Source organism: Rhipicephalus microplus, chromosome 5 (assembly GCF_043290135.1).
Source record: "Rhipicephalus microplus isolate Deutch F79 chromosome 5, USDA_Rmic, whole genome shotgun sequence".
Taxonomy (NCBI): domain Eukaryota; kingdom Metazoa; phylum Arthropoda; class Arachnida; order Ixodida; family Ixodidae; genus Rhipicephalus; species Rhipicephalus microplus.
Window position 1 is genome coordinate 51,165,887 of NC_134704.1, and position 14,892 is coordinate 51,180,778.

At 47.2% G+C, this 14,892-nt stretch overlaps 1 protein-coding gene across 6 annotated transcripts in view; it reads left to right on the forward strand.

Annotated features, from left to right (window-relative positions):
• The window catches only part of LOC119174571 (cyclin-dependent kinase 16), a 175,943-nt gene that overhangs the window by 149,624 nt on the left and 11,427 nt on the right, over nucleotides 1–14,892 (forward strand). For all 6 annotated transcript variants that reach the window (XM_037425543.2, XM_075895415.1, XM_037425545.2 and 3 more), the window contains one exon: nucleotides 12,090–12,217. In XM_037425543.2, the coding sequence (XP_037281440.2) occupies nucleotides 12,090–12,217 (128 nt within the window). The remainder of the gene's footprint in view (nucleotides 1–12,089; nucleotides 12,218–14,892) is intronic.

The following is a 14,892-nucleotide window of genomic DNA, read 5'->3' on the forward strand; positions in this document are numbered from 1 at the left end:
GGGCGCGCGAGATGGCGGAGGAGCATATCGGTGATGAAGAACGTCAGAGTAGGACGAAAGGCTCCCAGGTCCGCACAAAGAAGCGTGCACAGGGGAGAAAGCGTCCGAAGGGCAACAATAAGGCAAAGCTCGAGATGAGCACAACGCGTTTGAGTAAGGGTTTCAAACGGCGTGGTAAAATCGCGAGAAAAGTGCCGTTGTCATCTCTGACGGGTCTGTATCGTGTGCGTCCGAACCGCCGGAAAAGAAAAGCGCATCGTACGCGGCAGTGTTTGAAGGAGAGATTGCTAGGCAATTATCCAGACAGTCCGCGCGAAAAATCAGATGAGCATGTGGGTGCTGGTGAGCATCAGAGATGGGCGAAAGGCTCCGTAGACGGCACCAAGAGACGTGCAAAACGGAGAAAGCGCCGTAAAAACAGGCAGGCAGAAATCGCGACGCGTTTGAGGAATGTATTCAAATGGCGGAGCGAAATTTCAAGAAAGTTGCCGTATCGCAAGCGTCCAAGCGGCCAGAGAACAAAGAAAAGAGAAGCGCATGGTGTGCGTAAGTGGTCGAAGGGCAAGAGACCCTTCCGTTGTTCTCGCGGTGCATTGGACGGGGTGCGGGGCAAAAGAGTCGGTGGTTTTCGAGGGGCAGGAAGCGACAGCAAGTCGGCTTCGAGGAACGTCGCGGGGTTCGGTAGCAGGGCGATTGACGCGTGTTGTAGACCCCGTTTCTCGAGAAAATCGTTCCGGGCGCGACCACCGCGAGTTCGACTCAGAGTTGTTGCGAACAGCTGTTAGCCTCTCGGAAAACGTCGACTCGGGACTGTTGAAAGGAACATTTTGTTTGTTTTTGTGATTTTGTAAATAACTCGTTTGTACCTTGTTTTCGTTAGCGCTCTATCATTTTGGTAGCCTATATACGTTGTATAGATCTATTGGAAGGATAGTGACACGCATTAGAGCGTACAGAATTAGGCGTTTGTCATCGGCACCGGAGTTGGTTCGTATGCGTCCGAGCCGCCGGACAAAACGAAAAAAAAAAAAAAAAAAGCACGTTGGGTAGAAAGGCAGACCCTTTCGTCGCTCTATCGACGGCATGTTTGATGGACTGCGGGAGTGCGAGGTACTCAGCGAGAGTAAGAACGCAGGTTGTCAGCGCAGAGCTTTGCGGGGGTCGGAGGCGAAGCGAATGGGTTTTGCCATTGTTCCATTTCCCGTTCGCCTAGAAAGACCCACAGGACGCGACACCGCGCGTTAGTCCCAAAAAGGAGTAGACATCCGTGAGCTTTTGACGATGGTCATTAGTGGATTTATTTTGTTTTGAAATTTGCTTTTGACTGTTTACGTTGTTTTGGATTTTAATGTGTTTTTTAAGAATCTCGTCTACCAAATAGTGTTTAGGTAACACAATTTTGGTTTTGTTCATTTCTTGGGCGTTGTACGTTTAGCTAAGGTAAGCGTTGTGCGATTGCATAAACGACACGCATAGGAGCCTGCGTCATGGTAGATACGTGTAAATGAGCAGGAGCAACGTTATGAACTAATTATGACTGAGCGTAGAGACGCAAAGTTATTGCTTGCGAGATTTTTCAGGATTCATGCGAAACTTTTTTTTGTTGTTCATTTAATGTTTTGTTCGCATGTGTACGGTGTGTAAGAAAAGCTAGCTCGTGAGTTTATATGTATGCTTTGTGAAAGTGGCAACAGCAAGGGAACGATTAGGTGGTATCTCATCCAGGCAGGAGCACTGTGATGTGCGTTTGCGGATATATAATAAAGATGTTCCTAATGCAGGTGCAGCACGGCAGTTATGCTTTCGTCTTCTCAAAAGGAATTGACGACTGGCTTTGGCGGCACTAAATTTCGGGAACTAAAAGATAGCGTGAAGTAAAATGCTTTATTTTATGAGTATGATACCTGGTGGGTTACGGCGGATTGCTCACGCAAGCACTCGGGTATGCCACGGTGAGCGCATCACTTGACAGTTAGTTTTTTTGAAAGCAGTTTGATGGGAAGATTATTATCGGATCGGGATTAGGAGTTTTGGTGAAACCTCAGAGAAACGTCCCGATTGCTGCTTTGTGTTTGGTAATACCGCTTAAGTAAGGTTGCTTTTGGATAATTTGTCGGACTCGACGTGTCTCAGTGCGGGCAGGGTGCTCTCCCGTGCCTGTGGTGGTGTGTATGAATGCTTTTCCCAGAGGGGAGCCACAAGGAGCGAGAGGGAAAGAGTCCTTGGCTGAGCGTCATCAGCAGTGGCCTGGAAGACAGCACTACACAGCGACACTTCGGGCAACCTGTGCAGCTGGTCACCCTCAGGTCGCTTCTCCCGCCGGCGGACGAGCTGTTGTGACCGGCGCCAGAGCGGAAGAGGGAGCGGCGCTCCTTTAATCTTCAAACAAGTAACCGAACGACCGGCTGCCTACTGTTAGGACCGGCGCCAGGTCTGACAATGGATCGGCGTTCCTTTTGATGTTCCTTTTTAGTCGCCAAACGGGCTGGCGGCCTGTGTCCGCCATGTATTGTTCCCCCCTGGCCGGAGGGTGCGGCGTCTTGCCGCCACGACACCGTGAGCAGTTCGGGAGACCACAAGTGCCGCTTCTTCTTTGGAAGATGACGGCGGCGGCGGCGGCCGGAAATCGTCCCGCTAATTGAACGAGTCGTCGGCGACCATTTGAAGCTTGTTTACGGCGGCCCTTTCGATGGATGCAGTCATCAACTTCAGACCCCTCGCCCAGCGACACCCCTTGACGAGGAGGAGCCACGTTCGTGCCACATGGCCGTGCAGTGACCACGCTTCAATTTTGAACGTTCACGTGGACCGTGCGTGCTCGTCACCCTCGCGGGTAATGTGTGATCCGTGGTTGGACGGTGCCCTCTGTACGCGGTCCCCGATCTAGGGATCTGGGGAGGACAGACCCTTTATAATGAGCCCCCACGGCTCATTCGTGTGTGCTTTTTTTCGAGAGCAGAACCGAGCAGAACCATGTAGAACCAAGCACCATGTAGCGCTATGTTAGGAGACATGTAGAGGCCTGCCACGTTTGAGAGCTCACCGTGTAGGGAGTTCGCAATGTACATATTGTAAATAAACCCTCTTCAAGTCTCTCTTCCTCCTGCCTCGACAACTTCATCCCGGACCTCCGGTGTCTGGAAACCCCGGTCGCAACACCACGCAGTCTTTCCGGGCCATATACGCTCCGTGTACTGTACAGCCTATAAATGTCTTTAGTCTGGAAGGCCATGCCAAGTCAAGCAGACACGTTATAACTTCTTACTTCTTCGTCTGGCGAGAAAAGGAACGTGAGGAGACAGCCCGCAAAGTTCGTCACTTGCGTCATGGCAGGCATTATTTTTTTTTATTTGGAAAGTGTTCTTGTCGAATGGGCCGTTCCCGTCCCGGGTGGTGGTGGAAGAAGGCTCGAGGAGGCGTTGCCAATTTGGCCGCCTTCCGATTCCGCGTTGCTAATATCCGCCCGACGGCAGTTGTGCGTCGACACGTGCGACTTTTTTTTTTTTTTAACGTCGTCTATGACGCGCACGTCGTCGTTCTCTCGCTCGTCATTCACACTGACACTCACATTCTGTCTCTCTTTTATTCTTGCTCTGGCTCTGAACCTCCTGAAGCGTGGCATTGACGCAGGCAGTGCAGTAACTCGCGCAGTGTCTCGTACACAGTGAGGGAGAGAGAGAGAGGTGATCCTATTCCCACCAGCTCCCTGTGCCCTGGCTCCTTGGCGTCTACAAGGTTGCGGATTCTTTCAGTGTCTTCTGTGACGCACGTCATTTCTCTCTCTCTAGCTCTATGTGGCCATTCTTACTGACATTGCAGTCTGTCTTGCTTTCTCACTCAGTCTCATTCTCGCTCGCGGGCTTCTGGGATGAGCAGTGACGCACATGGGTGCAGCCAAGGAGAGTGGGGGGCTGTAGTTTCGGTGTCGGAACACCTTTCGAAGCTTTGTCTGGGTGCTGCATAGTTTCCTCTCCCGTATCTCTCCTTTCCGCTTGTTCATTCATGATTAGATTGCAATGAACGAAAAAAACAGCTAACCTTACGTCTTTCCTAAGGTAGAAAAATTACTAAGATATTTAGGGAGGTGATATATACATATAGATGACATATACCCCCCCCCCCCCCTGAAAATAGTTCTGGCTACCTGGCTGGTGACGCAGACAGTTCATTAACACGCTCTGTGCCGGTGAGAGAGTGAGCAGAATACGATCCCACCGGTGGATGGCTTCAATTGGTGCTTCCGAAAAAAAAATCTCTCGACACCCACTCCCGGCACCCCGTTATTTCATCTCCGCTTGCTCTCCTCTGGGACCTCCCGATTTCCCGGTCACCTTCATCTTTCTGCTCCTCTTCTATTTTGGATTTTTGCGAAAGTTCGACCTCCGTTCCTGCAACGCCTCCAGCAGCAGCACCGGAATGAACGGCGGAGGACGTCGGGAGGAGACGTAATGTCCCTGTGGGAGGCCTCTCCCGGTCGGGAATGGCGGGAGGGGGGGGATTGCTCGCTCGAGCTCCCTTCGCCGCGACCCCTGTGGCCCGATTTTCGTCAGGCTTCGCTGACCCGGTAGATCACCTCCGCTTCTGGCTGAGTGAGGCTCTAAGTCCCCTATCGGCGTTTCCTCTTTCCTACGTAGGCCGTTGTCATTTTATTATTCTCCTTCCCTCTATCGCGCACTTGTGTCGGTGACGTCGAGAGACTTTCTCTCTCTCCTCTGAACGTTACGCCAATTTCAGCGGACCCATCCAGCGACTGCGGACCAATTTCTCTTCTGACGCTCTCTGTCGTTTCGGTGCTGCCTTCTCTGCGGAACCGGCGGTACTGGTGATCTGGAAGGGAAAGCTCGCTCTTATTGTTTTATTTATTTTTTCCCCTTGTCGCCTGCGGAGGCGGCGGATTGGTTGGCCGGGCAACGGCGCGATCTTGTCCACGCTTCGTTGCCTTTTTCTTCCCGCGGACCTCGGTCCTGTGGCTACCCTCCGTCAGACTGCCTCGACAAAAGAGTGCAGTGGTGTAGAGTTACCGTGGAGGGGTGGAGCGTGTTACCGTGGAGGGTGGAGTTACCGTGGAGGGGTAGAGTTACTGTGGAGGGGTTACCGTGGGGCGTGTAGAGGGGCACAATGTGACCCGTACATTGACTTTGTTGGGCGGGGGAGGGGGGGGGGGCGTTGCGACGAATCTTCCATTCCACACCTTTGAGAACCCTGGGCATGCCTATGCAAGTTACTGTATGTGTTATGTTACTCTAGCGAACTTAACAGTAACTATAGTGTGTTGTTACGCAGCCATAGGCTAGCTGCGCTACCAGATGTTACCGCGTAGGCAACGCAGTAAAACGTTTGTGGTCTTGTAACACGCGTTGAACGTGGTCAGAAAACGCTGCCGACGGTCGTCGAGGCTTCTGAAAACACGTCAGCCAAACATTAAGAGCGCAGCACGTGGCTTGCAATGTGGAACTAATTTTCAAAGTCAGCCCACAAATCGCTACCTATTCTCTCAACAAATGATGTCATACTCCAAAATAACCGCCTCATAAACACGAACTCCACTGTCATTGGTTTATCTTGAGCATCGTGAGCCGCATCGTTATCGCGTCCGCCTCAATTTGTGAGCCAGTGAGCTCAATTAATGAAGTAATTCGACTGTTACTTGAAAAAGTGTTGCATGGATCGTTTGAGCTAAGTGAAATCGTTGCTACACGTAATCGGCGACCACGTTTAGTGTTTGCAGGTCTGCGAGGAGCGCGGGGTCGTCTAATTGGCTGCCTCTGGCTTTCATCACAGCGCCGCTGCACCGATTTAGCGAGGGCGCACGGCGGCAGCGGAGTTACGGGTCCCCCTTCTCCTTTTCCTCACCGCGCCCTTCGATTTTGGTCGCGCTGGCGTGTGCCCCGACGTCTGCTACTCGTCGATTGGCCACTTGTGGTTTTTTCTCGCCCATGCCCGCCTTGCTTCTTTTTCTTTTCTTTTCTTTGCTCCTGGCGTGAGTTGACGCACGACACGGAGCCTTCTGCGACGTGTCGTGCACAACACCGTATAAATAGCGCAGCAGGCTTTTCAGGGTGAGGCTCTGCGAGACGTCTGGACCTTGTGGGGTCTAGAATTGGCGAGCACCACACCACGCTCCTGGAGTGTATGGACACACAGCAGACGCGGTCGGTACAAACCAAACAACATACATTTATTTAACTAATTTTAGAACAACGACATCGTCAGCCGAATAATTATAACATCAATCGTGATCACCACGCTAGGACATCCTTACACAACATTACCATACATTCCAAAACATGACAAACACAATAACACAGGTGGCGTCGCCAACGCTTGACCTACCACGAGGGCCTCCGACGCGCAGCGCGCGTTGCCATGCACCGGGGACCCACGCTAAAGACAACCGTTCGCGGCACCCGCCACGCGCAGAGACGACTCGCTCAACTCTTTTGTCCGCCACAAAGGCTTGCCTTCCGCCAGGGGTCACCGCCAACGCTACTACCACTCTACCAACCATGATGATGATAGTGGTGATCACCGCTCGCGAACACGTCACCTACCGCCCGGCAGTTGTAACCCGAAATGCGGCTTTTGGGCGAGACACGCGCGCCACGCAGCGCAAACAACTTTACAGGGGGTGTCAGCACCCCCACAACCTTCGTTATCCTCCAGCGCGGGTGCTGTAATGTGCCGAACGTGGCGACGCAGACGCAGTTGTGTGCGCACACTGAAATCCAGTGTTGGATTTCAAGCTCCAGAGAAATGGGCAGAGTAGACAGTTATAAGCTGGCCCGCAGGCGCGATTTCAATTGAGTTGGTACAACTTCTAACTTAACTATCCATACGTGTTAGTCTGTAATGGCAACTCTATAGTTGTCATTAGTTTATATATATATATATATATATATATATATATATATATATATATATGTATAGTGACGCGGAATTCTCGTAGATGACGACACGGCTGTTACACAGTTGCGTTCCTGTGCAAAACGTTAGTGCAGACATAATTATTGACCTGAAACTAAGTAAGGCACCAGCGGCAAGCAGGGCACACTTGGCTACCGCAAATTTTGACGCGTGTGTGTGTTCCTTGGTTCATTCGACGAGCGTCTTCTAAAGAGGAATAAGGCATTACAAGCACTAGGTTCACGAGTACGCCGCTGCCAAAAATTCGCATCAAGGTTAGTTTTCCATGGCCTTCGAGATGGCGGACGAGCGGCGCCCGCCATCTCGGAGGCGACGAGTTTTAAGGTCAAGTGCAATACGTTGCCGCCGTGTGACGCCAGCATCCCGGCGGCTCACGTTTGCGCCTCCGGTGGCCCAGTTATCCGTGAGCGCTAAAACGTTTGCCGGCTGGCATTTTGCTCGCCTTCCAGTGAGTGCAGCAAGCGCAAAATTTGGCACTTCAAGCGAGCGTGCTCCTTTCGGCCACTCCGTTAAAAAAAGCTTTAGATTTCTAAATCGCCTCGCGGCCCGCGCGCGCGTGTGTTTGTGGGTGAAGCTGTCTTTCAAGGGGAACGACGAGGTGGTAGAAATGTAGGCGCTTGATGGACGGACGTCCTGACGTCTAGTGGGCGAGCCGCGTCAGAGACGAAGACCGAAGCGCGTTTTCACTGCCTGACACACACGGCTGCGGTCTGAAAGGCGAGCGCCGGTGCCAGCAGCTTGAGCTTCGCGACCTTATTTTACTTTACAGCTTTTCTCAATGAAAACCCACAGAGGTAGCAGAAGCAGGGCTGACCCATTTCGGCGGTTTGAACGCGTACTGCGACTGCCGGTAGCTAGTAATAGTTAGCGCAGCTAGCTTGGCTTTCTTGAAGTTTTGGCTACCGGGTTTGGCTCACTTGCAGGCACGCCCCCTCACAGGCTGTGGGAAAGGGTTTTTTTTTTTCAATTTTTTTCACTCCCACCTACTGGCCTGCTCACTTGCGGGGCGTGCTTGCAACCCTAAGCGTCAGAACCCGAATCTGGAAACGCCGATTGTAACGGTTTTGCATGTGGAGAGAGCGGATGTAGCTCAGTAATCTTTTTTTTTTTGGGGGGGGGGGGGGGTTATAAAAAGAAATGTGGGGATCAGATGTGGGAGTACAGGCAGTGATCATCGTGAACTTGTTGCTGTACGGTCAACTTGTTGCATCTATGGCTTTTTGCATTCACAGGGCATGAAAATGAGTGCCAGGTACACTGCGTAGTGGTTTACATGCATAAGCCAACATTTTTTTCTATTACTGGCACACGCAAAGCCAAAATGGCTAATTTGAGATGATAAATCTAAGAAACCTGAGAAATAACAGGTTGACTTTCTAGTTTATAGGTTAGGTTATATTATATGTAAATAATATCATTGTGCAATTTTTATGCTTACTTTAGTCTTGTGACTCCACCAAATGCTCGGTGTGCACACTTCACAAACTGTAGCATCTCCTCAAGCATAAAGTGTTCACTTTAAACATGCATTATTATCACTTCAAATGAGCTGGAGAAGAAAAGGAAGATTGAGAGGGAGAAGAAGCCTGATTTTATTTTCTTTATTTATTTGCATCATAATGATCAAGCATGGCTATGGAATAAGGGTTCATGCTTAACAATTCAAAGCAAACGTCCTTCATTTTTCTACTGTCCCTGTTTCTCTCTCTAAAGTATGCAGCACATCTTAAAATAGCTGTCGCTTCTTCGATTCAAGCACTGTCTGAAAACACATCGTGACCACTTGTGTGATATTTCTTGGCAACCTTTATCTCTCCCATTAAGCACTTGTCATTGTCGATGCTAACCACTATCTGTTTGAGCTTTCCCACCAAATTGACGGACAACTAAGAGTAGCTTTGCTAGCAGTCGGTGAAACCTTCCTTCCTGTAGGCCTTTTCTTCTTATTATTTATGTCTCGGGATGACCAGAAAACAATCCACGATCCTCCCAAAGTGAAGGACGCATGCTTTCCATTCTGCTCGCTTAGCTGGGGTTTCCTTATCATTGACTTGTTTGTCCAGCCAGCCTATTTCCTCTTCTGGGTTCTCCTTACACAGTCCTCCAGCCGCTGTCCGCACATTCTTTCCTTATTGTTTTACTGGGCTTGCTCCGTATTACCAGGCTCCTTCTCTGCTATTACTCTGTAATGAAAAAAAAAAAATGGCTGCCGATGCTCTCAAGAACCTTGTTGGCGTCACATGCAAATGAAATTAAAGTAATCATGCCTCTCTAGTCGCTCTTTCTCACTGTTGTGTGTCTTTTTCTGCAAAAAAAATGGAGAGACTTCGGGCAATTGTCACCAATTTGCTTTTGCAGAAGTAAAAGCAGGAAATGATGTATTAGTTCCTACAGAGAAGTAGTTTCGCATTCTCAAAATAATGTTTTGTATTTCACTCATACATACCCACATATATTGTAGCTTTATGTTGGAGTGCTTGCGAGTTGTGCAATGGTACAGGGCACAAAACTTACTAAGTATGCGCATGTTTGTAAGGCTTTCACTTGAAGCCTTTCGTAATGCATCTAGTTTTCAATGCTACATGCATGTGCATGTAAGGCTTACGGTCAACAAAGTTTTTTATATTTACATTTCAAGATGACTGTAGAACACCCAGAACAACTTGGAAAACACATTGTTAAGCATGATCATTGTGTACTGTGTTACACTCGTGTCTATTGTTAGGCGTATATCGTGACCTGGCACTCCGTTCTCACTAACCAACAATCCAAGCAGGCAACTATAGTCAATATAATTGCAAACAAAGCATATATATTGACTTGTCTCAACGGTATCTTTAGTGAGGACCTTCCTTGTCAGTGAAATGCATTGTGGAGGCAAAAACTTAAAAAAAAAAAAAAAGCTTAAAGCATTTTCTCAAAGTATTTTTTTTTTCTACCTAGAGTGAGGAGTGCAATTTATTCTACAAATATTTTATGCCATTAGGTTAGGTTAATCTTGCTATAATTCCAGTATCTCCTTCTACATTGCTTTGTGTAAACAAGTCTTATAGTTTAAATAAGGTGGTTCCTTACAAAATTTACCATTTAGCAGAAAGCTTTTGCCACAGTCATGCAACATGAATATTAATTATATGTTTTAAATGGAGCTGTTTCATCCTTGTGCTAGTGAACCTAAGGCAATCGTGTCGTGGTTTTATGCTGTAGCTTCCCAAATTTCGAGAACTCTCTTTTCTTGACTACATGGAAGTAATAAGTTTCCACATGCCCGCACATTGTGGGGAAAGGTTAAATTTGCACTGAAGTAGTTTTCTTTTTTATAATTTTTGTCATGATATTTGGCACTTTTGAATCAAGGAAATAAAAATTTGGACACATCGCTGTGCTGCCCCGCCATTCATTCTGCCGCACTGTAATAGTGGTTACGGTACTCAGGTGCTTGCCCAAAATTTGCAGGATCAATCCCAACTGTGGTAGTCCAATTTTGATAAACATGAAGTGCTAGAAGCTCGTGTGGAACGTCAGATGGTGGAAATTTCTGGAGCCCTTTACTATGATGTACCTCATGATCACATCATAGTTTTTCATGTGAAACCCCTGAAATAGTTGTTATCAATATTATTATCGTCGGGGATTTTTGTAATAAATGCTGGAACTGCAATATTGTAAGAAACCTTCCGTGCACGTGCTCCCTCTGTCTTTTTTTTATTTCATCATTACACCATTGTGTCATTAGTCTTATCGATCACATTAAATAGTTTCACATTGCCAAGTATGCAGTCGCTATTCTGGCATTGCACGCATTGCAGCGTGTGTGTGGCATTGTGCAGGGTTGCTGAAATGCCTTGCAGAATTTCACCAAGTGTGCAAATGCATGGGCGACACATTACACGCGGTGTGCAAATGCCACATGCTATGTGTGATGTCATCCAGTGTGACTGCCCTGCCAAGGCCTTGCAGAATTTCACCAAGTGTGCAAATGCATGGGCGACACATTACACGCGGTGTGCAAGTGCCACATGCAATGTGTGATGTCATCCAGTGTGACTGCCCTGCCAAGGCCTGCACAGGCTGTTTTTCTCGGTCATGCCAGTCCCGATAATTGAGGTTTTGAGAACACCTCAAGTATTTGCGGAGCTCTCAAAATTGTACTGAACAACTCTCATTCCTTTGGTCCAAGAGCTGCTACCGATTGCTGCGACCTTGTTTTCGTTAGCATTGCTGTTGATAGTCGTGGCGTTGACTGTCTTTCCTGTGTTCACAATGGAGGTGTTATCGGCTTACGGAGTGGTAGACGTAAGCGTAGTGGCTGGATTACTCTGCAAGGGTGTCCTTGCAGTGCATGTGACTGTGACGAATGCAGCCTGCAAGACATCGACAGTTGTTAGGCTGCTTTATTTTATGTTGATTTATGTATTTCGAGAAGGATCAAGTTAAAATGTTCATAAAATTATTTTTAAAAGCTTTGGACAAGTCAAATCTTGTTGAAGGTATGATGGACTACTGGGTCAACTAAGATGTGCCGCTTTACTTGCTACTGTATGATTGTTGTATAACAGTGATACCAAATAATTAAACTACAAACAACTAGTTTTTTTAATTCTACACAACGAATTTGTCACAATATTTTTTTTTTCTCTTCTTGCATTTTAGTTAAGGCACTGTAACACTAGGCTAAGGTACACACAACATTTTATTAGTGCTGCTGGATGAAAGTTATCTTGGCACGAAAGAAAGTTATCTTGGCACGATTGTACCTCCTTATGAATGCCGTGTCGTTTCTCTTGGGGCTACTTAACACAATTATTCACATCAGTACCTCAGCCAGAGAATCTTTTGTTTTTTTTGGGGGGGGGGGGGTGAATGTTTATAATGAATTGCAGATCATGTAATTTATCGTGAGCATTCCTTTTGTGACTGTGCATATGTTCCTCGAAGTGAGTTTTTGTGGAACTCCTCACGATAATGGGAAGTTGTAACCTCTCCATTTACTTGATTCTTATGAAATGCCTGTGAAAGAGGAATTGATTTTGCAAGTTTGTCTTGTTAGTCAAATGAAGTAAGAGATGTTCCAACATAGTTGTTGAAATATTTGACCGACTTACCATTTGCAGTGCAGTTGAGAAACATGGGAACCTGACAAATTGTATTATTCTATTGTGCAGGTGTTGTTCATGAGCATCCCCGAATCGGCTCGGATGGCGAGAGCGAGGAGGCGTCCGGTGCTTCGGACGAGGTCATCTCGCCCGTGCGGCTTCGGCCCAAGACCAATAACAACCGAAGAACCAGTCAGGTAAAGTTATTTCTTGGACTGTTTGCACATGGATAGCTAGAGTAGTGGCTTTCTTGCATCCTTTTCACACCAAGGGGTAAAGTGCAGTAAGAATAATTTAAACAACACCCATTTCCAATGACAATTAAACAATGCCATGTGGCAGCAATTTATCTCAGCACATTACCGTACTGTACTGGCAAAACCAAGCAGCCAGCAAACAACATAAACCTTGGGAATGACTGGTCGTGTTTGATTAAAGAAATTTCACTCCTGATGGTATTGTAGTGAGGATATTCATATGGATAGCTAGTACTATATAATAAGTGGTGGGTAAGCTGTTTTGCATGGCATTGCAAATTATAGTCTGCAAGCAGCACATCTGTCGAGGTAGCTAGTTTCGCTTAAATATATAGGGCGGGCATGCATAGTTGAATAAATGTGGTCTCGTTATTACATGCTCGTTCATTTTCTTGAGGGGCAGAATAAGTCTGTAATCCTGAAATCAGTGTATGTCAGTGCAACCGCTTTTTTAAAATAAGAACCAAACTTTTGGGAACAGTACACAGCGTTTGTATTAAAATCAAATGTTAGCAGCAACATTGTGCGTGTGTCAAGACAGTTGCATCTGCAATCTATTTTGATACCCTTCACAGGGAGGGGGAGTCAGCGTGATGAGGTCAGCTCAGTCAGTCCTCCGATAACATCGCTGGTGTCGAGTGACTGCCTGACCCTGGCAGTAGTTGCTTCAGTCTCCACTTACGAGGCCCTTCCTGTCCCTCTTGCAGTCACAGCCGTCATCTGCAGCTCGACTCCTTCAATTAGCGTAGCCGAAGAGTGTCGCTGGCGTTTCTGTGACTGTTTTCTTTTCCCATTCATTGAGCTTTCTATATGTGACCCACTTCATCTTGCCGAAGCACCTCAGCTTCAAGCACTTTGAACTCGACAGCTGTGAAATTGGCCAGGACGTCCTTCGCTGGGATAAGATTACACTTAACGTGGGGCATGTAAATAAGCAAAGGCATCTTCTTTGTTTCGTCTAAGTGGTGACCTCTGGGTCCTGAAATATGAGCGTTGCTCAAACAAGACGTGGTATATAGAAGCACGCATAAATGTGAATGTACAGACACTGTGCCACGGAAAGCGCACACTGCAACCTTTTACGCTTAGATCCTTGACTTCCTTCTTTACTTTTCCCTTGTGGACTGCCATTTATTCTGTGTTAACAAAACGACAAGATGACGTGGGGTCCTTGGAGAGACGTTTCTGAATTCAACGAAGTGAGGACTTGGGCAAGTCCATGCATACTTGCAGCAGGAACAGTGTGCAAAGACTAAATACATGTTTGTCCCCCTTATTTGTTTCACGTCTTTAAGTGCCGTTGCCTGCAAGGGGGATCCAGAAGTTGTGATACGCGACTGCTGACACTAAGGTCACACGATTGAATCCCTGCCATCATGGCCTCATTTTGATAGAGGCAAGATGCTGGAGGCCTGTGTGCTTAGATTTAGGTGTATTCAAAAGAACCACGGGTGATGACAATTTCTGGAGCCCTTCACCACAGCATCTATGATAATCATATTGTGGTTTCAGTATGTTAAAACTCCAAGAATTATTACTATTTGTGCGCTGTTAACCTGGCACAATATTAAATTTGTGCAGGGTCATTATAGGATGTTTAGAAATAGAATGGAAGACTTTTGGAATATTTGGGGTGGGTACGGAAACTTTGCGGCTGGAATGCCAGTGGCAGAGCGTTTCAAGAAGCATTTGACATGGTAGGTGAGAACAATGGCACCGAGCATGCCCCGCCTTTGTTTTCAGCTGTCAGGGTTTGTTATGGAGGCGGCCCAAGCTGTCACTCATTTTTTTGGGTACGCACTGTACCTTCATTTGGTCTCCTGCACAGTTGTGTGTACTTTGGCACGTTTTCTTTGCTTGCTTATTATTTTTTCTGTGCTCCTGACCTCGCTGTAATTGGTGAACGTGTTGTTTTCGAGAGGATCATTGAAGCGTTTTGAGAAAGACACACTTGCGCTCTTATAGGGGTAGGGGCCGGGGGCTCAGCTTCATGTTCTAGGTATCGCATTGGCAGGTATGGCAGAGAATAAGAGTGATGGCGGTGGCAGCAACCTTTGTTGTTGCATCGAGGGAAGCTTCTGTAACGGAGTACAAGTGTTACAGAAGCGACGTAGGAATTTTTATTGCTCTTTTTTCCATCCCCCCAGAAAGGGTACACGGTGTGTCGTGTGTGAAGTATAAATATAGGTATCTGTCATTTAATTCAGCGAAAAAGTAAATATGGTGAAGTATGGTGCAATCATTGCCTGGAAGGTGTCGCATACTTGAGTCAATTTACCTGCTTATCATTGGGCAAGCAGTGCGACATATTCTTCGTTCATGTGACAGTCGTAAGACCAGAACTTCACAGGCACATCGAGTGTGATGGTTACTCTAATTCAATAGCAATACGCATGTCATGAATGTTATTAAAACATGGTATATGACCTTTCAGAGTTGTTTTACATATAGTCCCTAATTATTACATGGTACATGTTGTAGACAAAAAGAAAAAGCAGCTGCTACGTGAAACTTGCAGAATCTGATTCGTGTGATAACATGCTTGCACAACTTCTGCGTTTCCTGGCAAGCCCGAGATGGAGTCTATAGTGGCAATAAATTGTGTAGGAAGAAGC